Consider the following 22,135-nt stretch of genomic DNA (forward strand, 5'->3'; position numbering starts at 1 on the left):
AGTAGGCATGCAGTGGAAGGATAAAATAGAAATTGGGCTTCCTAGCAGGCCCTTGTCTCTTGGGTTCTTGTGAGTGCAAGGATTAAGATTTTCATTGTAAGATTTTTGTGATGGATGCTTTAAAAGTCTCTGACGTGTGCCGCTGTGGCAGAGGTGCTCCAAAGTGGAGGATCGTGCCAAGGAACCATGGGATTGCTTTCTGTCAACCAGAAAAACTGAGGAATGAGGGCAGGAGGCACTGAGACCCTGACATGCAGCCGAACCCTCCCGCTACAAAAGCAGCCCCCAGCAGCACGGCGAACCGAGCTGGCAAACAGGGCGCAGCATGGCAGCAGGCACGGGGAGGGCTGTGCAGGGAGGGTGCTGTCCCCCTAACAGCTCAAACAGATGAGGCTCTGTAGTGGTAATTGCCCTTCCCCTCCACAGCCCAGAAGAAAGCCTTGGTTTTTACTGGGCCACAAGCCAGTGCCAGAAGGCACGAGATGACCCAGGTAACCATGCAGCTGTGCAGCTCAGGGACTGCAGGGAGTGCCTGAGCCTGTCACTGCTACTGGAGAGCAGCAGAGATAACACCTGTGTAAGGTGCAACCAGGTGGACGATCTGCTCAGCCTGGTGGTAGAGCTGAAAGAGGAAGTAGAAAGGTTAAGGAATATCAGGGAGTGTGAGAGGGAGACAGACTGTTGGAGCCACTCTGCCATCACTAAGACAAATGCACCAGGATGGACAGATCACCAGAAATGGAGGATCCCCTACCTACTTGCCACCAGGCATATGGAGAGGTCCTAAGTCACAGGGAGGAATGGAAACAGGTCCCTGCTTGGGGTAGCAGGCAAATCACCTGCCAACCTACTTTCACCTTCCCAGGTATCACTACACAATGTATGTGGCTCTGGAACCTGAAAGCCAGGAAAATGATGATGTGGATGAAAGCCCATCCAGGTTGGAGGAGTTGCTTAGGGAAAGTCTGTCAATGCCATGCATCAAGACCAACTCTGCTAAGAAGAAAAGAAAGGTGGTTGTCACCAGCGACTCCACCCTGAGAGGAATGAATGGCCCAATAAACCAACCAGACCCAACACACAGGGAAGTCTGCTACTTCCCTGGTGCCTGGGTAAGGGATGCTACTAGAAAACTTCTTTTTCTGGTATAACCCTCTGATTGCTACCCATTACTGGTCTTCCAAGTAGGCACTGATGAAGTCCAAATGACCAGGAGTCTGAGGGCAATCAAGAGAGACCTCAGGGCCTTGGGATGACTGGTTGAGGGATCAGGAGCACAAGCAGTATATTCTTCTTTCCTGCCAGTTGCAGTGAATGATGGGGTGTGTAATCAGAAGATCACCTGGCTCTGGACCTGATGTCAACAGCTAAATTTTGGGGGTTTTGAACATGGGTCAGTTTATGTGGCACCAGAGCAACTGGCAATAGGTAGGGTTCACCTGTCTCAAAAGGGGAGAAGGATCCTAGGTCAGGAGTTAGCAGGGCTCATCAAGAGAGCTTTAAACTAGATTTGAAAGGGAAATGGAATAAACCTAAGCTTGTTAGAGGTGAGCCTGGGTGTGTCATGCCCAGGGTAGGAGGTGAGCACAGCTGAAGTGCATCTGTACCAATGCCCAGAGCATGGGCCACAAACAGGAGGAGCTAGAAGACATCATGCAGCACAAAAACTATGACATAATCGCCATCATGGAAACATGGTGAGATAACTTGCATGGAGTGCTGCAGTGAATGGCTACAAACTCTTCAGAATGGATAGACAGGGAAGGAGAGGCAGTGGGGTAGCTCTGTATGTCAGGGAGTGTTTTGACTGCCTAGAGCTGAAGGATGGTGACAGTGGGGTTGAGTGTTTATGGGTAGGAATCAGGGGGAGGGCAAATAAGGCAAATATCCTAGTGGGAGTCTGTTATAGACCACACAGTCAGGATGAAGAGACAGGTGAAGCATTTTAGAATCAACTGAGAGAAGTCTCAAGATTGCTACCTTTGTTCTCCTGGGGGACTTCAACCTACCAGATGTCCACTGGAAATACAATGCAGCAGAGAGGAAACAGTCAAGGAGGTTCCTGGAGTGTGTGAAAGATAACTTTCTGACACAGCTGGTCAGTAGGCCAACCAGGGGAGATACCTCACTGGACCTGCTGTTTACAAACAGGAAAGGCCTGGTGGGTGATGTGGTGGTCAGAGGATGTCTTGGGCATAGCAATTATGAGATGATAGTTTTCAATTCTCAGAGAAGGAGGGGGGATCAGCAGAATCACTACCTTGGACTTCCAGAGGGCCTGTTTTAAGAGCCTGGTTGACAGAGTCGTTTGGGAGATAGTTCTGAAGGGCCAAGGCATCCAGGAAGGCTGGACATTCAAGAAGATTAAAGGCGCAGGAGGGGTGTCCCCATGTGCCAAAAGACAAGACAGGGAAGGAAGACCGGCCTGGCTGAACAGAGAGCTTTGGCTGGAACTCAGGGGAAAAAAAGGAGAGTTCACCACCTTTGGAAGAAGAGGGAGGCAACTCTGGAGGACTATAAGGATGCCATGAGGTTATTCGGGGAGAAGACTAGAGAGGCAAAAGCCCAGCAAGAATTCAGGCTGGCTACTGACATAAAAGATAAAAAAAAATGTTTTTACAAATGCATTAGAAACAAAAGGAGAGCCAAGAAGAATCTCCATCCTTTATGGTGCAGCAGGGAACATTGCCACAAAGGCCGAGGAAAAGGCTGAGGTACTCAGTGCTGTCCTTGCCTCAGTCTTTAATAGTAAGACTAGCTTCCCTCTGGGTACACATCTGTATGAGCTGGAAGAGAATGATGAGGAGGAGCAGAATGACGTCCCCACAGTCCAGGAAGGAGTGGTTAGTGACCTGCTGCTCCACTTGGACATGCACAAGTCTATGGGGCTCGATAGGATCCATCCCGGGGTACTAAGGAAACTGGTGGAGGAGCTCACCAAGTCTGACCTCCTGATCTCCTTCTATGACAAGATGGGCCACTTAGTGGATGAGGGAAAGGCTGTGGATGGTGTCTACCTGGACCTTAGTAAAGCCTTTGACACTGTCTCCCACAGCATTCTCCTGGAGAAACTGGCTACTTATGGCTTGGACGGGTGTACTCTACACTGGGTAAAAAGCTGGCTGGCTGGCCAAGCTTGAAGAGTAGTAGTAAATGGAGTTACATCTGGCTGGCATCCAGTCACAAGTGGTGTTCCCCAGGGCTCAGTACTGGGGCCAGTTCTGGTTGGTATCTTATCAATGATCTGGATGAGGGAATTGAGTGCACCCTCAGTAAGTTTGCATACAACACCACATTAAAGGGGGAGTGTTGATCTCCTTGAGGGCAGGAAGGCTCTGCAGAGGCATCTGGACAGGCTGGACTGATGGGCTGAGGCCAACGGTAGGAGACTCAACAAGAAGTGCTGGGTCCTGCACCTGGGTCACAACAATCCCATGCAGTGCTACAGGACTGGGGAAGAATGTCTGGGAAGCTGCCTGGAAAAAGAACCTGGGGGTGCTGGTCGATAGCCAGCTGAAGATGAGCCAGCAGCGTGCCCAGGTGGCCAAGAAGGCCAACAGCATCCTGGCTGGTATCCAAAACAGTGTGGCCAGCAGGACAAGGGAAGTGATTGTCCCCCTGTACTCGGCACTGGTGAGGCTGCACCTCAAATACTTTGTTCAGGTTTTGGCCCCTCACTTGAAGAGGGATGTAGAGGTGCTGGAGCGTGTCCAGAGAAGGGCAACGAAGCTGGTGAAGGGTCTGGAGCACAAGGCTTATGAGGAGCAGCTGAGGGAACTGGGGTTGTGTAGCCTGGAAAAAAGGAGTCTCTGGGGGACCGTATTGCTCTCTACTGCTACTTGAAAGGAGGTTGTAGGCAAGTGGGGCTCGGTCTCTTCTCTCAGATGACAAGCAACAGGAAAACAGGAAACAGCCTCAAGTTGTGCCAGGGGATGTTTAGATTGAGCTTGATGATATTAAATGTCTTTTCTGACCTAAATATTCTATGATTCTATGAAAATCAAGTTTTCAATTCTGCTGTTCTATTTTGCTTGAACTTACACCTAAGAAATTGTTGATGTTCCCAAGAATATTTCAGCTCAGTAATTAAGTTAAAAATCGAAAGATACATTTTCATAATATACAGAAATTATGTACGATTTTTTCTTTTGTATATTAGGAATTAGTGCAATTTTCACTTATTTTCCCACATAGCTTTGCAAAGATATTCACTTTTTAGACCAGAAAATATATACACAGGTGTATAAATTTTATTCTCTGGTGTGGGTAGAAAAATTACCTGTGAAGCTAAAGACTAAAAAAAAAATCTCCAAGGAGAAAATGTATTTAAGTCTTAACTTCATTTTACTGGACTCACAGGTATTTATACTTACTGTGTATAGTTGTGTTGTTTGTCGAGCTCTTTCAAGCTGGGATAATTTTTACATAATTTCTAGCAGTTATTTCTAATTCATCAGTTTCCAGTAACACATCATACTTGCATTCCCCTCGTCGCCCCTAAAATGGGGTTTTACCTGACTTGCAAGATTCCACTCTTTTAGTAACCAGTAGGTTTTCTTCTAAGGTGAGATTTCTAAGATAAAAACAAATAATAATAATTTGGAACTCTTCCTGGTTCTTGAACACAGACACAGAAAGTAGTGGACTGCATATCTTGTAGAACTCTAATACGGCATATCAAATACTATCTGATATCTAATACAGTTCATAATAAAGCGCATCTAATACTTTCTACAGCACCAGTTTCTTTTCCTTTTTTTTTTTTATTTTTTTGTTCTGTGTCTCTCTGCTAATTAGGTTCCATTTCAATTAATACAAATATTTGCTATGATTGTCCATATCAATATCCTTAATTAGTTTTACATGAATGTAACATACATTATTACATAGATTTGTAAAACAAAAATCTCTCCAGTGTTTTGTGAATGAATACTATGTGCACATACAGATTATCCAGAATTTTGTAATTTATTATTTCTGTCTGCAGGCACCAAGCTCTTCTGTCACATAAGCGTCCTTCATGAGTTTGTATGTTCCCTCTGTTCTTTCTTCATCCCTGTTTTTCACTCCTTCCTCTGTCTTTCATTTTCCCTTCTAACGACTTCAAAAGAGAAGCTACTGTTGCCAGCTGTGCTCCTTTTAGTAGTTGTAGTAGATTTTTTGTTAAAACAAAACAATGGGGAAAGAGATAGGGTAGAAGTGATTTATAGAAAATTACTATATGTGTCAGAGGCAAAGAAACTAATTCAAGAAGAACTGGTGTGCACATCATTTTTAATAGATTATAAACCATCATCTATTTTAATACAAAGACAAGTGTACTTAACTTCTTAATAATTATTTTTCCCTCATTATTTTCAATATGTATTTAAGAAGCATACCAATGGTAACAGTCGGTGGACTAAAAATATCTGGACTTCTTGCAGTTACCTTATCTTTAAATTGTTGGTATAATGAGATTTCTCTTTAATCTCAGGAGAATGTCAGGAGAATATATATACAATTTGAATATATATACAATTATTATGTTTGCGCCAATAAAGATTAGCCGTCATCGGAGAAGTATTTCTTTCTTGAATACAGTATGCATTCTTACAATTTTTTATTCTAGTCCTTATAGATTTTAATTGTTTGCATGATTTAATTTCATCAACGCGTCAAAGCAAATTGTGATATTTAGCCACAAAGCAAAATAAATTGCTACTGGTCATAAAAACCCGATACAATTATAAAGTTTTACTTCATTTTCACTTTTAACCGAGTCAGCATAATGCTGTTCACAATCCCTTTAAAGATAGATTGTTTAACTTATATATATGGTAGTCTATAACTTCTGACAATCGGATTTCAGATACCACAGCCCATGTTTATAGCATTCCTTAAGGACACCAGCTCCTTTTTTATAAGTTGTGCTCATAAATTTTCCTGTGCTCTCAGCTCTGTTCCCCAGATCTACCAATATTCTACTTACACTATGACCATCCTTAGTTTTAAGAAGGTATTTGTCTTTTACTTCAGCTGGCATTCTCAAGCAGGGCATTTCACAGTATCCTTTCTCTGTGTCAAAATATGTTTTTGCTTAATAAAGCTTTATCCCATAGCTTAATGGGAATTTAAATCTGACTTTTCTAGATAGACAACATTTGTGTTCAGTGGCCACTTACTTGCCATCATACTGATGTACAAAAATAGCTTTCCAGCTTCAGCTTCCTCTGAAAGAGCAATTGCTGAGATCTGGTTTCTTTGACCGGGTCCCCTCACATATGGTCAAGATAAGTTACCCCTAATATCCAACCAGATATTTTTATTCAGATCATTCCTGATCTTTGTCTGTTACTGGAACCTGTCAGTTTTGCTTAAGACTCAGGCTTGTCCTGTGAAGGTAACTTCCTACCATTTACACTAGGTAGCGTGTGTTCTTTTAAATTGCCAGAACAAAATTCTTCAGAGGGACACTGCCTCCTCATGTTCACCATAGAAAGATTTAAGGGACTGTCCTTTCAAAGGATCTCATACCACCTAGCAGATAATAGGAAGAATGCTATTAGTCGCCTGTAAGTGTGACTTATAAGTGCTCCCTAGATTGAAGTTCAAGCAGGAACCTCCCTGAGGTTTCAAGGAGTAATGCTACCTTTAGGAGAGCTGTCCCAATTTTTTTTTACTTTACTAGTAATAACAAGGACCTTCTTCCAAGTTTTCACTAGTGGGCAATGTGAATGGACAGACAGAGGCACTGGCAGAAGAGAAATAAGCTATTCATCCATAACTTAGCTTCTTCAAGCTTCTTCAGTATACACCTTTACAGCCTCCCCAACTTCACTTCAATGTAACTTACAGATTTACTCATTGACAGAGATTGGAAATGCCTGGAACAGCATGTGCAGAGAAGGGAGAAGAAGATAAGGAAACAAGTGATGCAGTGCATGCACTTATGCTAGGGTTAAAAAGCAGTGACTTTCTAACAGTGATAGTGCAATACATTTTGAAAGAGAATTAGCAGTTTATTGTAGAAGGATATCGTAAAAGCCAAGGGCATAAAATCCAGTCAGATTAAGTAGCTTTGGAGTTAATTGGGTATTCAGAATACAAAATACGTCTAAGCCTAAAAGACTTTTAGGTCATCAGGATTCGTAACAGTCTGAAGAAACACTGTGCTGACTAGAAAGCTGCTTTTGAGGAGGAAGTTTACATTGTGAACTGTTTCAGCTAAGAACTGTACCAAAGCAAGTTATCAGGAAGTTGCAAGCATCTGCTGCTTGCTTCTGTCTGCTAAAGTGTATTATCTTTTTCTTTCTGTTTTGTTCTCCAGATCAAAGTTAATCATTTTCTCTTTACAAATTAGTAAGTTTTCTAGTAGGGAGCTGTTCCAAGAACACCCACCTTCTTTTTACCTTTCTGACTAAAAATGTTAAGGGGTGTTCTAAGCTGTGGCCACCTCCAGCAGCTCCAGGCCTGGGACTCCCTCCTGGCCTGCCGCTGGAACCCAGCCCAGAGACTCAGGTGTCTCCATCCCAGGCTGGTGGGCATGGCTAGTGCTTTCCCATTTGCAGGTTAAATCGTACAGAGTTCAGCATGTATCCCAGAGACACACACATGGGCACACACAGAGAACATGACATGGCTGGCTGCACAGGCTGCCACAGGCAAGGCACTGCCTTCAACAGCACCTGACTAGGGGACTCACATAAAACATGACTGTAGAAAGCCTTCTTCCTGCTAGAAGGACTTCTCCCCTCCTCTCTGGCTGGTAGAGATAGAAATTCACCAGTGAAGGCACACACATGACACTTGCAAGCACGTGCGCATTTGTGGATCCCCCAAATACCAGCATGGCCTCCTCTGCCCATCTGATACCCCTGCCAAGATCCCAGGCCTTCTGTCATGTGCAGGGGTGGGGCACACGGGGAGGGGACATCCTCAACGCCAAGTGTTTGATCTGTCAATTAGTGCCCTAGGAAGGCCAGGACCCTTGTTCCTGACCAGTCTGTCAGCATCCCTTTACAGGGACCCTTCACTGAACAGTCCCACTGGATCGGAGGGCAATTTGACTGCCTTGTTCAGGGTAACACGCCAACAACATTAGGGGGACAGCTCAGCGGGTCTTCCCGCTTCGTTTAAATGTGTTACCCGCTGCCAGCAACTGCTAGCGCCCACAAAGGACTCGCATTAACAGTTTGCAGAATAACACACTTTAATATAAAATTGTGACAAGTTAAGATTCATGATTACCAGTGGTAGGGACTGTCTGCAAAAACAAGCTTGAAGTGATATACAACCAAACTATACACAACCAAAACCTTAATTACTAATGACAGCTAGAATTAGTTAGTTATTCAGTGTGCGTAAGTCGAACTTCTTACCCAATAGGCATCCCTACAGGGAGAAGACAGGTTCAGCCCATTGACTGATCCCAGAAGTTACGATGGAGTCTTCCCTAGCTTCTCCCCTCATTCATTCATTTTTTATACTTTTCTTTACTCTCAGGTGGAACTTGAGTGACTCTAGTCATACATTCTTTCATTATTGACTGGTGTAAAATTCTCTCGCTTTCTTTTAAAGACATAGTTGATAAGAAATAGAAAGCACATGCTTGGTGAGGGGTGGTTGCGCATTGGAGGTGGGTAACTTTGGGATGGAGGTGTGTGTTAGTATTATAATGAGATTATAATGAGCAACGTTCATCTAAGGAGAATAGTTTCACCACAGTTGTTGGCCCAGCAATGGACATCATCTCATATATTTTCCATTTGACAACCGCTGTGCAGCTTATTGGCTGTATGGTACCATCAAGTTCCCAGTCCTGCGGGGAGTACAGCAGCGCCTGGCCACAGTATCTCCACTCCGCTCCACCCTCCACTGCTCCTCTAGCATAGCAGGTTGTGTTGCTTAGGGAACCATGGTGGAGCAGATTCCATGCATGCCAACTGGCCGAAAGTGGCAACTGTGTTTTTCCCTAAAAAGGTTGTTATAATACTACAGCTTCTATTAGGTCACAATTTTCTATGATTTCCCCCCTTCATATGATTTTCCTACACCTTCCTACTGCACCACATGGGTCTCATGCTCACTAGTTCACAGACAGAATCATGTACTCACACACCTCTCTACCAGGCACTCCACACTCGGGGGTCCCACAAATACTGGCATGAGTCCTCTACCTATCTGATACCCATAGCTGGACCTGGGGCCTCCTACTTGCAGGTAGTAAGTACATCTTGAAGTTTGCTAGCAAATACATTCACCTACATACAGAAGGTGGCGTGAGGCACACAGGCTGGGACCTGTGGTCCCACTCCAGCCACTGGCACTGAGTCCCTTGCTCACTTCACTTGCACTGGTGGCTCCCAGTGACTGGCAGCTGAGACCCTCGCCCACACCACTACTGATACTGAGACCCTCAATGGCTGCAATTGCTGGCAACCCAGCCCAGGGGTGCCTACACCCTTGGTCTGACTCCAGGTGCTGGCCCCAGACCCACTGATGCCTCTCTCATCAATTGCTGACACCTAGTTCATGCAGACCCCTGCACACAGACCCACACACAAACACATTTATACTGATCTCTCCTAGTAGCTGGTTTTTGGGACACAGAACAGTAGTACCCCAGTGGTTGGTGGCTGAGAACCCCCATATGGTCCAGTCCTTGGCCCTGAGACTCCCAGTGGTTCCATTAGCTGACACCACGGGCCAGGGTGCCTACACCCTTGGTCTGACTCCAGTAGCTGGCACCAAACCCATTCATGCTGGTCCCCCCAGTAGCTGGCACTTAGTCCTTGCAGCGTTCTAAGATGTGGGATAAATTCTGAGATTACACAGAGAGAGGGTTAAGAAAGGATTTAATAAGACGACAGGATGGACTGTGGTGGCCAGGCGCAGGGCTCAGTCAGACAAGCATGTTGACCAGCCCCATTTTACATGCAACCCTCCTCTTTTACACCACTTCAGGTCTGTTCCTCCCTTGTTCCTCTCCAGTTCCCTGTTTGTACACATTGCCTCATTGGTTTGTATTGTTCCACCAACACAACCCTCCTCCAGTATCCCAGACCCCCAGGTTTGCACCCATTGTAGTTGCAATTCCAGGTTGGCACTCTTTGAAGTGATGCCTGAAGTTTCTTGGTAGCCCATTCCTTAGCGTGACTGACAAGATTAGTTTCTTGACATTATTTCTGTTACTGTTTCTTTATCATGTGTGTGTTCTGCTTATTGCCTTCCCTTTTTCCTTATCCCATTTTGACAGGGTCCTCAATCAGCTAATCTTACTGAAATAAGCATTCCCACACTCTGCATGCCCATACCAGTTAGTGTAACCGGCCAGATTTGGTTCTTGTTACTACCTCCCTTTGTTTATCGTTTCTAACTCTGCCTGTTTTGGTTTCCCCCTTCTCTTTTATCATCCCATTTGACAAGGCTGTTGCTTAGGTAACCTTAAGGAAGCAAATGTTCTCTCCTACTACATACCCTCACAGAAAGTTTTATTTGTACGGTGTATGCGTCTTGCGTTTTTTCTCAGCTCAACTACAGACAATGGATAGGAGATGTGCTCCAGACAAGCTGGAGAATTGGACACAGATATGACTCTGAAACTCAAGATTCCAGGTTTCCAAACATTATGATTCTGGAAGTTAAGAAGAATAATACGCTCAAATACTTGTGCTCAAATACTGCTGAGCAAATGTATGCAGTGAATTAAATTTCATCACCTTGCTATTTAGTCTTTTTTACTTTTGTTAAATATAGTGAAATATAGTGCAAAAAAACAGATTAACATTTTAACCGTGAGCCTTAAAGGTGAATAAAAGCCCTAAACAGCAACTCTGTCTTCCTTTATATGAGAAGTAAATACCGTTACATTCAAAGGGCAAATTCATAAAAAGATACCCATCCAAAATCATTTGCAATTTTAGTTGTCAGGGTTTTTTTGTTTGTTTGTTTGTTTGTTTTTGTAGATGAACCATGTGCCAGCCATCACTTAAATAGAAATATTTTGCTGTCTTATTTACAATATACTACTTAGTGGAAGTGAACAAAGATAGAAAGGGTTTTATTAAAATATCTTTTTATTTTCTCTGAACTGTGCAAGTCACACAGTATGTCTGATGTTTTGTAGATAACAACTATACTTCTCATCAAGTCTGAAATGTATCATTATTTGGGAAAGATGAATTGTTCATAACCTTTACAGAGATTACAAGAAAGAGGAGATTTTATCTTCTTTTTTTTTCTATTATATGGTTGAAAAGCTGAATTAAATAGCAAATCATAGTATTTTTGTGATGTTGTTAGGGGTTTTTATTATCACCTTTGTCACCTTAATGATACTGCTGGTTACAGAGAAAAGTTCATCTTCAATGTAAAGATCCCTGTAAGGTTTATGCAACTGCAGTGATATAAAAGTAAAATTTTGTCTTTCGGTTATTTTACTTTGACCTGTTATCAGCGGTTGATAGAGAATTTAATTTTATTCTTCCAGTCACTCAAGCAGAGTCCTGTGTATGGATAGAAGAATCCTCAGCATAGACTTTATGACTGGTGATGGCACTCCAGTAGTGTGGAATATTTTTGCAAGGTCCTACACTTTCAGAAGCATGATTGTATCCTTTTTTTGTTTTCAAAGCTGGTGAAAGGAATTTTGGAGAACAGTTTCTTCACTTGTATCTTGTGGAGGGAAGACCAACAGTTCGATTCAGCTGTGGAAACTCTCAGAACATTCTGACTATATCCATCAATCAATCCATTAGCAAGGGTATTCTCATACCTATCACAATAAGGTAAGAACTTACCACTGTGTTACACTAAGAGTTTAAGTTGTATATATTGAGCTGTGAAGTGTGACTTCACTTTTTTTTGCAGTACAAAAAAAAGTTGTATTGGAAAGCAAAATTGTATGCACATTTGGAAATCTTTTTCATACAATGTCCTTGATTGAAAATACATTTTTTCACAAGAGATTATTTCAGTCCTTTGGAGAACTTAGGAATCATTCAAACTCCAGACACTTACAGATACAGATGAAATTGGTTTGAGAACTGAAAAAATTAAAGCATAATGTTGACAGTTACAAATGGATAGCTCATAATTTATGCTTATTAATTTACACAATGAATAAATCGATTCGTCATCAGAATTCTAGTGCTAAATATAGAACTAATTTATTGTTTAAGATGCAAAATTTTAAATGGGCATGCTAACATCTCGCTAACAACAAAATTCAGGTTGGACTCCATGGTCTTTAAGGTCTTTTCCAACCTAAATGATTTTGTGATTCTATGATTCTATAATCTGTCATATCTACACATGCAACTGTACTGTCAGCAGTATACAATGGTGGCTGACCAGTGCTGTCATTTTTCATTTGGTGCAAAAAATACTTCACAGAATGGTTAACTTATAATTTTGGAAAAGGTATTAGTATTATGTCTTGGTAATGGATTAACTGTTTTCCACTCATCAGATTTCATATGTGTGAATTAGGAAACAGGTAAGAATGAAATAATATAGATGTTGTGCCGGCCAGCAACAAAGGCCACGCAGCCACTCACTCACTCCCCCCACAGTGGGATGGGAGAGAGGATCAGAAGATAAAAGAAAACTCCTGGGTTGAGATAAAGACAGTTATATAGGGAAAGCAAAAGCCACGCACTAAAGCAAAGCAAAACAAGGAATTAATTCACCACTTCCCATGGGCAGGCAGGTGTTCAGCCAGCCCCAGGAGAGCAGGGCTCCAGCACGCGTAGTGGTTACTTGGAAAGACAAACGCCATAATGCTGAATATCATCCCCTCCCCCACTTCCTTCTTATTCCCCCATTTTATATACTCAGCATGATGTCATATGGTATGGAATACCTCTTTGACTTGTTTGGGTCACCTGTCCTGGCTGTGTCCCCTCCCAGTTTCCCATGCCCCTCCAGCCCTTTCCTGCTGGCAGGGCCCAAGAAACTGAAAAGTCCTTGACTTAGTATAAACATCACCCAGCACCAACTAAAACCAGCCTGGTTTTAAAACATGTGCTGTCAACATTGTTCTCACACCAAAGTCAAAATGCAGAACCGCACTAGGTACTAAGAAGAAAATTAACTCTATCCCAGCTGAAACCCGATGTTATATTAGTAACATTAAAATAATGCTAAAGTATTTAAATTTTGCTTTAAAAAAATATTTTAGAAATAATTCTGATGCCCATATAGAATTTCAAGTTACTGTGATTAAGATACTATTTAATACATAGTTAAATTATCGGAGCTAATTTCTGCACCTGAACTGTAAGCATTTGTTATGTGAGGGAACTTACTGCACAGATTATTAAATTAAAGGTAGTTGTAGCTAGGACCATTTCTGCTGTTAGAGGATGGTATATGAAGGAGACTGCAAAAGTTACCCTGAAACATGCACATCAGAGTTCTCAAAATTACCTTCTTACTACCAAAAAAGGAAAATAACAGCATCATCTGAAGATTTTGGTATTTGTTTTCTGAGCTCTTTCTATATGGTGTAAATGTTTTGAAATTCTAAAACGCTGCCTATGTCAGGAGGTTTGACAATCTCGGTATAGATAAATTGATATGTGGAGAAGAGATTCTTTAGGGGGTTTTTTGGTTAGATTTTATGCTCACCCATAAGCCTTACCATATTTTTTTAGAAACAAACTTGGTAGAATATAAATATAAAACTTTTTTTCAATATACGGAAGGGTCTACCATTTAAGAAACTGTGTCATTTCCATCTTACATTTCTTCTCAGCCACAGGTCTGTACATTGGTCTTATGTTCCATTTTAAACAGATTTTTTCCCTTTTGTTCTATATTAGTATTAATGTCTAGTATTAATGAAGCAAAGTCACATAGCTTACATTAAAACTGAATTACTTCTTAGCTGTCAGTGTACTAATCTATTTTAGGATTTTTGTACAAATTGTAAGTGTGTATAAAATTTACAAAGAAAATTCTACCCCTTTCTCTCCATATGAGTCAGCAGATAAAGAACATTTTTTGTCTTAGAGGATACTTGATAGAAATATAGAGAACAATACTAACAAACAATTCTCATTTTAAATCTCAGAGACTACTCTTGTGTGAGACATTGTTCAGCTAATTGTCTGAACTGTATTAGCTGTGGTAGCACTGTCTCTACTTCATAAGATTAAGACATTAAAATGCTGTACAGATTTGAAAGCCTAATAACATCTTAACAAATGCAGCTACATAGCATTGAAAAGATTAATACTAGTTACAGAGTTCAAGTTCACACTGACAAATAGTTGTATTTCCCCCTTTTTTACCTTAAAATTAACACCTGTATATTTATGGCTTCATTTTCCATGTTGTTACACTGAAAAGTAATGTCAATTCAATTAACATATTACCTTAGTTTACTGGAATTTATACTGCTATCTTTAAAACTGGCATACTAAATAACTTGCTAGGTGTGATTGTAGACTGGGACTGGTGGGGATTTACATGCATCTGAGTTTATGGGCTTGGCCTTCAAAATGACTAGTGATTATTCTTGTGAGTCCTTCTAAAATGTAGAGAGAGCAGTATATCCTTCACCAAGCAGCAATAAAATTGTAATCCTTCAGCAATCATCCTTAACCTCTGCCAAAGAAAAAAGCAAACTTGACAAGGCATTTGTGGCCCCCCAGGATCTTGTATAATAGGCTATAAAATATGAATCCATGACAAAACTGTTGATTTGTGTTCTCTTAGTGGCTGTTGAAGATAGATAACTCTATCTGTATGTTTTACCTGCAAAATTAATGAGGTGGTTTTTTTCCTGTAATGCAGGAAAAGAGACAGACTGGAATAAATAATAATTTTTATTACTGTTTGAAAACACTGCAATTGAGGGACAATACTTCTGTTAAATTTGACTTTGAATAAATCTATAAGATCATATTTGATGGATGTTCCAGTTATGGATGCAACTATGGCTCCAGTGGATAAACAGTGTAATTAATGTAACCAATAACATCTATAGAAGCAGATTTTCATCTTCGCAAACTTCTTTCTAAATCCACCATGTACAGGAAGCTAAGATATCCCCATAGATTACAGCTATTACTTTCTCTTAACTATATGATTACTTTCCTTAGATATGGCCATTTCTTTCAAACCTGATAAAGATTAAATGAGTTTTAAATGTTCATTGTCTTTATGGTCCTTGTGAAATGACAGCTTTATAGAGAAAAACAATAAACCTCTGCTTACTTTTTTTGCCTTGCTTAAAGAGACTAGAGACCTGTTTCAATGTAGTTTTATTCATTGTTTCCGTTTCTGTTTATTTTAGAACAATTTGATGGCAGGTTTTGAAAAGTGCATTTGTCTGGGCTTTTTTGTGATTTCACAACTGAGATTGTATTGATCATTTCAGTTAAAGCTTTGAGCACATACTTGAGATGTAGTTTAGATTGGTTTTATGGATTTGTTCTTTAAAGTTATTCAAAGCACATTAATTCAAACACATTTAATTCCATGTGTGGGTTCTGAAATGCATTTGTGTGATGCAGAATTTGCTGTACGTTATTTGTGGTTAAAGTGATGTGACTGTGACTGGGGCCAGGTGGTGTTTCTTCAATTCAGAAGGAAAGCAACTTTAACAAGCAAGAGACTGAGATAATCAAGACACCAGGATTATGATTTTTCTTGATAGTGGAGTGGATTTTAGCTTTTAGAGTAGGAATACTGATATTTTTTTTAGACATCTTACTCTTTTCTTCTCCAAATGATAATTTTGTAGATTATATTTCCTTAAAAAAATTAGATTATCTCTTCTAGACAGTGATGGAGGACACTAGATTTTCTTTTTGGAAGATTCTAGGCAAGCATTCATTAAAATCTTGCCTGTATAGGATAGTGTCACTCATTTCCATCTTATTTACCTGCAGAATTGTCAGAATTTTGTTCTGGAATTTAATGAGCATACTGCCTATCCCCACAGAGCTTTATCATTGTATTATGTGCATTAATATTTCATGTATCTTCCAAGTGAACATACTGAATGTAGCTGTTTCCAGTTTTCTGTCACACGTTAATTAGTTGTATGGATGTAAGCATTTACTCATGGCTGAGAAGGACACCTTTAGCTGTCCATAAAAGGGTTTATTTGTTAAATAAATTATTCAGTCAATGTTGTTTTGCCAGCTCTAGCCTAGAGCATGCAGTGGTAGAGAAGCTGCTGAAGTTTATTATTATTTGGTCTTCATGCTTCAAAAACAGATGGCACCACCTGAACTGTGGAAGTCCTCAGCATGTTTTTGTACCTCCACATGGAAACTTTGGCAAGGTGTAATGCACTGAGTCAAACTGCATGATTATATTATCAGTGTCCCTGTTTTTACCTACACTTCCACTTGATCCTTTTCAACAGAAGCGACAGTTGTTTGAACTGATCTTGCAAAGTTTTTTATTGCATGTGCATTCTGATTTTTTTTTAAAGAATATGTAAATCATCATCCATACAATCTGTTGACTCATTTTCAGTCATGGGATTTACTTATTTCATCATTCCAGAGATATGTATGTTTTCATATTTGTGCATTCTTTTAAGTCATGATTTTATTCATACGTATAGGTGCTCTGCATAGTGCACAAGTATTACTGAACATTACGTTAAATCAGTAAAACAAAAAATCACTAGTTTTCTGATGTTTTGATATTGTTTCCAACATTACCAGTTACGTAGGAATACAGTAATTTTTTGTCTGATGAACTGAACACATCTGAGCATTTCTGTAAATGTCAGTGGCTTTGTATGTGAACAGGTATATCATGTAGCCTATATTCATGATGTGTGGAGGGCATTCTGCTATCTTCAAATGCTTCTAAGCTTCATACTTGCAATACTGAGTTCCAACATGATCAATTATGTGATGAATGAGAAATAGAAAGGTGCTTTGGTAGATAACTTGAGACAACTTGATGCAATAACACCATCAACTTATCACATGCCTCTTTTCAAAAATTCTTTGAAGATTAAAGTGAAAGCAGTCTGGGAGAGATATAAGAATTGTTATTCTATCATATGTATATATAAATTGATGTAAAAAACATGTAAATGTGATTTTGAAATGGAATATCTTGCATACTGTATATTGTAATTTTTAATTTTAAGTCTGCACATACATGAATCAGACCTATGTGGATGTTGAGTTGCATGAAAGTGGATATGCTCTAGGACATTAAGTAGATGTAATAAAAGTTGACTTAAATGTGGAGCTGCTTTTAGGACTGTATACACAACTATAGACATTTATATTTGCTACAATTTCTACAGAAATTGCAAATCGTGATAACTCAGTATAAGCCTTAGTGGGACAAAACCTAAAAATTACTTTCACAGAGATGATTTTCCACTGGAATTATCTGCAGGTGATGACAGTTTATGAGGCCTTGTAAAACCAGTACTTTTTACACTCAGTTCGCTTTGTGATGTATATCTGTTTCATAAAATAATCATTGCATTTGCCACAATAAGGTAGGAGGGCATGTGCCATGCATGCTTGTATAATGTTTGTTCTCCGAAAACCTTAATCCAAGTTCCACCAATCCAGCTGCTAAAGTAAATCACTACATCTGTTACTCACTCTCAAAAATAGTCCCATAATACATGCATTACATCAAACTAATGCATATAAATTCTTGTATATGCAATTAAAATTGGCCATTTGATGGAAAATTAGAATCAATCAGTTATTTTTTTCTGTGTGGCCTGCTAGCTGAAATAATTCAGAAAAGAGAATGAATTCTCAAGAAGAGTATAGAAAAGATTACTTTTTGGTTTTGTTTCAATTTCAATTTTTTTGCTTGTTTGAACAGAATGTTCACATGTCAACTTTCTAAAACAATTCTTTTGCTTACATTGGGCAACAGTATTCAGTATTTCATCAGTCATCTGTCAAAGCCGATAAACCAGCTGCTATGACTATTGAAGCTCATTAGGTACCGACTTGAAGAGCAGATGTTTGAATTCCTGTACCCTTCATGCTCTGGCTTAGACTAGGTCTTAAATTAACTGACCTACAGGAATATCTCAAGAACACAGAAACACAAAATCACATGATTGTTAGGTTGGAAGGGACCTCTTGAGATCCTATCAAGACTGCTGTGACTCCTGATCAAGCAGGGTCACATAGAGCAGGTAGGACCATGGGCAGTCAGGTTTTGAATATCTGAAAGAGGCTCCAGTCCCCTGCTCATCTTCGTGGCCTTTTGCTGAACTCACTCCTGTACATTCATATCTTTGTTGTACCAAGGACCCCAGAACTAACTAGATACAGCACTGCAGATGTGGTCTTACTGGTGCAGAAGAGAAGGAAAAATAATTACCTCCTTTGACCTGAAGGGCAGTCTTGCCAGTAAAGACTGAGATAAAGAAAGCCCTAAGTATCTCAGCCTTTTCAAGCCTCTTTGTCAGCAGATCCCTTCCCCATTCAGCAGTGAGCCCACATCTTCCTAAGTCTTCCTTTTGCTACTGATGTTCTTGTAGAATCCTTTCTTATTGCCCTGCATGTCATTTGCTGTAGTCAAGTACAGGTCAGCCTTAGCTTTCATGGCCCTACCCCTGCAAGATCAAACAGCAATTCCCACAAACAGCAGCCCTAGGGAGCGCTAGTGACCAGGGGTGCTGCAACCAGGATGGGCTGACAGGGCATGGTGCGTCAGCCAGGGCATGGAACGGCAGTTTGTGCAGCAGTTGGCACAGGAGGGCCCACAGGGAGGGCACCTCTTTGAAGAAGAGACATTCCACTGGCCAAATGGAAAGACTTAAGTCCAGAGTCATAACCCAGCAACTGGGTACTAGTCAGTGATGATCTATCTGCACAGGTCAGGGGCACTCATCCTACCTGACCCTCAGGACCGAATCATGGGCACTTGTCTGAGAGCAAAGGCTGCAGCTCCTGCTGGGTAGTCTGCACCATCTACCCCAGGGGTGGCCAATGACTCCACCCAGATGGAGCTGCTGAAGGGAGAGGCTGCAGTGCAGACTTCAGACTGCAGGAAGCACCCAGACCTTTCTTCTGGGGCAGGGACAGGCAGCAGACCTGCCTGCAAAAGCTGCGCCCATGTAAAGGACTTCCTGCAGCAGGTGGCTGAGCTGCAGGAGGTGGTGGGAAGGCTGTGTAACATCAAGGAGGCTGAGAAGAAGTTAGCTGGTTCCAAGTGCAGTTTGCAGTGAACCCACAGTCCACGGTTAAATAGCCAAAAACTTCCCCACCAGCATATGCAGAAGGGAGAGGGGGCAATAATGCAGAAGAATGGAAGCTTGCGGTGGCAAAGACCAGCAGAAGGAAGAGACTTCCCCCACAGCCTGAGGTGGGTGCCCTTGCAAAGAGGAAGGACCCATCACATCACGAGATTTTGGAGCTGAGTAAGGCAGCATGATCTACTCCCCATATAACAACCAGCACCTACCAGTTTGATGCAAGTGCCAACAATAGATGCCAAGAGCGTGGAGAGGGAACACGGGTCAGCAGGAGAACACCTGAAAAGCAGCACAAAGGCATTACGGCCACTTGAGCCAGTAAGTCAGTCACTCTTCCCCAAGCCTGTAGTGTTGCATGGGGTTGTTGTGATCCAGGTGCAGGACCCCGCACATCTTGTTGAATTTCACACAGCTGGCCTTGGCCCATCAGTCCAGCCTCTTCAGATCCTTCTGCAGAGCCTTCCTGTCCTCAAGCAAATCAACACTCCCAACTTGGGGGCATCTGCAGACTTACTGAGGATGCATTCAATCCCCTCATCCAGAAGGCTGATAAAGATATTAACCAGAACTGGCCCCGGTACTGCGCCCTAGGGAATACCACTTGTGACCAGATGCCAACTGGGTTCAACTCCATTCACACAATCTTTAGGCTGGCCATCCAGCCAATTTTTTACCCAGTGAAGAGGACACTTGTCCAAGCCATGAGCAGACAGTTTCTCTTGGAGAATGCTGTGGGAAACAGTGTCAAAGGCTGTACTAAAGTCCAGGTAAAGAATATCCAGAGCCTTTCTCTCATCCACTAGTAGTATTTCTATGGTAAATGCTTGCAGACTACTGTCTTACTAGTTCGGTGCAGTACGTACTGACTTAAGAACTCTCTTCTTTCACCTTTTTTTTTTTTAATGCCAATAACCTCAACATAGGTAACTCACTGAGCTTTTTATGGCAGCTGTGCTAAGGGGAGGGCAGAAATTTCATGTGCTTTGGCCATGATTTTTTTCTTCTTTTCCCTTGAACAATGTGATTTTTAAGAGTGCAATTATGATTTTATTTTGATTTTTATAATTTCTAGCTGGGTAGATTTATTCTCATATGAAACTGATTAACTGATTTTGGATGGTTTATTCCAAACTAGCTCAGCACAGACCAGTTCCTAGTGTATGAAGCCACAATATTTTCATCTTCCCATTCATAGTATCGCAGATAAAAGAGCTATGTCACTATAGAAGTGACATGTGCTGTGTTTTCTTATTTGCAAGTTAGGGAGCTGCTTTAGTTGTCATCTGAGTACCTGCAAGGTACTGGTGGAAAACAATGCATTAAAGAAGGTTTAATCACTTCTGTTGCTAGGTGTGAATTTCCTTCAGTCTTCTTCAGATAAATTCATATCAATATAAATTTTGAGATGTGAACTGTAGCAACAGTTCAGTAATAATCATTAGCATAGTACAGTGCTGTCAGCTGCCTTTCCTGACGTGGCAGGCATCCAGACCTCACAGTTGTGGTGATCGGCACCCTCCATCATACTGAACTGGACTTTTGAGTCACAGATTGAATACTATGACCTACCTGAAACCACAGGGGCAACGTAAGAAAGCAAAGTGTATTTACCATTTTTCAAAGATAAAGGTATTGAAAAAATATGAGGCTGTTGATTATTTATGTTTTTTAAGAAATATTCTAACGAGTCATATTCACTCCATCTAAACTTACCTGCTTTCAATTTAGGTATCTAGTCTAAAGGACTTGGTCTATATAACTGTGTGGATGTATGGCAAAAATTGAAAATTCATACAGTACTCAGGCTATTATTGTTCACTAGGCTTTTTGCCATTCAGGTAAAAGTTGGCAGCTTTCTTTAGATTACCTACATCCATTGAAATAGAGGTCAGTGTTAAATGGTGAACATTCTCAAAAGATAAAAGAATGGGCTTGCAAAAGAAAATTTCTTTCTCACAATATTTTTCCCCATTAATAACCTCTTGTTTCTGTTGCAATTGCTGCAACTTCAAATCTATTTGAGAGTTCAAGGTTCTGATGTTGTGAGCCTTAATTATAAAAGGAATACATTTTATAAATTTCTTTAGTACCATAAAAAATAATAGTGTAAACAGGGACCAAGTTATTTGAATTTTAAATTTCTTTTTCTTAAGTCCTGTTTGTATAGTGCACCTTCTAATCTCCTGTTGAACACAGAATTCGAAAAATTAGATTTTGTTGGTAATTTTATGTAATCAAATTTTATCAAATCTGTCATTCTGTTAAATCAAATTCTGTCTGGGGGCTAATGCTGACTTTTAACTCAAAACGGTGCTCTGAACTTGAGCTTGAAATTGATGTAGTAAATTCTTGATGCCCTTCAGTGTCCTGAAAAAAAGAGGGCATAATTTAGCATCTATTCCTCAATGTATCATCCACCAGAATTTAAACTTTTACTTGATAGAATAGGAGATACTACAGGTGACTGTATTCCCTATAAGCAACAAGGATAGTTTTTATTTTTACCTATATTGTGTTTTGTTTTAAGAATCATAGAATCTATAAATCTATATTATTATCTTTTTTAAGAATGTAACATGCTTCATTTGTATTACCAATGCTGCTAGAGGGTATTTATAATCATAAGCATGTTCAAGTTGACATAATAAAGCAAAATCGGGTAATGCACAAAAATCACAGTAACTTTTGCAGTAGTTTATTTTGGATTGCATTTACCGTTGTAGGAAGAACGAACTTATCCTAAAAGAAGAGAAGACTGGTAAATCCTGTCTCGTTTAGAGACTTTTAGTGTAACAACATATCATTTGACGATCAGCACAAGAAATAAATTCTACCAATCTGTGGTTTTGCTTGCACAAGTGTAGTACCCTACGAATAGATTTGTTTTTAGTGTACATATATACATATTTTAATGTGAATAAAGACTGTTGTGAACTC

The 22,135-nt window shown here is 40.6% G+C and overlaps 1 protein-coding gene across 1 annotated transcript in view; it reads left to right on the forward strand.

Moving 5' to 3' along the window:
- The window catches only part of EYS (eyes shut homolog), an 867,458-nt gene that overhangs the window by 684,250 nt on the left and 161,073 nt on the right, over positions 1 to 22,135 (forward strand). Inside the window, exon 37 of the mRNA XM_040598785.1 lies at positions 11,615 to 11,768. Coding sequence (XP_040454719.1) covers positions 11,615 to 11,768 — 154 coding nt within the window. The remainder of the gene's footprint in view (positions 1 to 11,614; positions 11,769 to 22,135) is intronic.

The sequence above is a fragment of the Falco naumanni genome, chromosome 6, assembly GCF_017639655.2.
Source record: "Falco naumanni isolate bFalNau1 chromosome 6, bFalNau1.pat, whole genome shotgun sequence".
Classification (NCBI taxonomy): Eukaryota; Metazoa; Chordata; class Aves; order Falconiformes; family Falconidae; genus Falco; species Falco naumanni.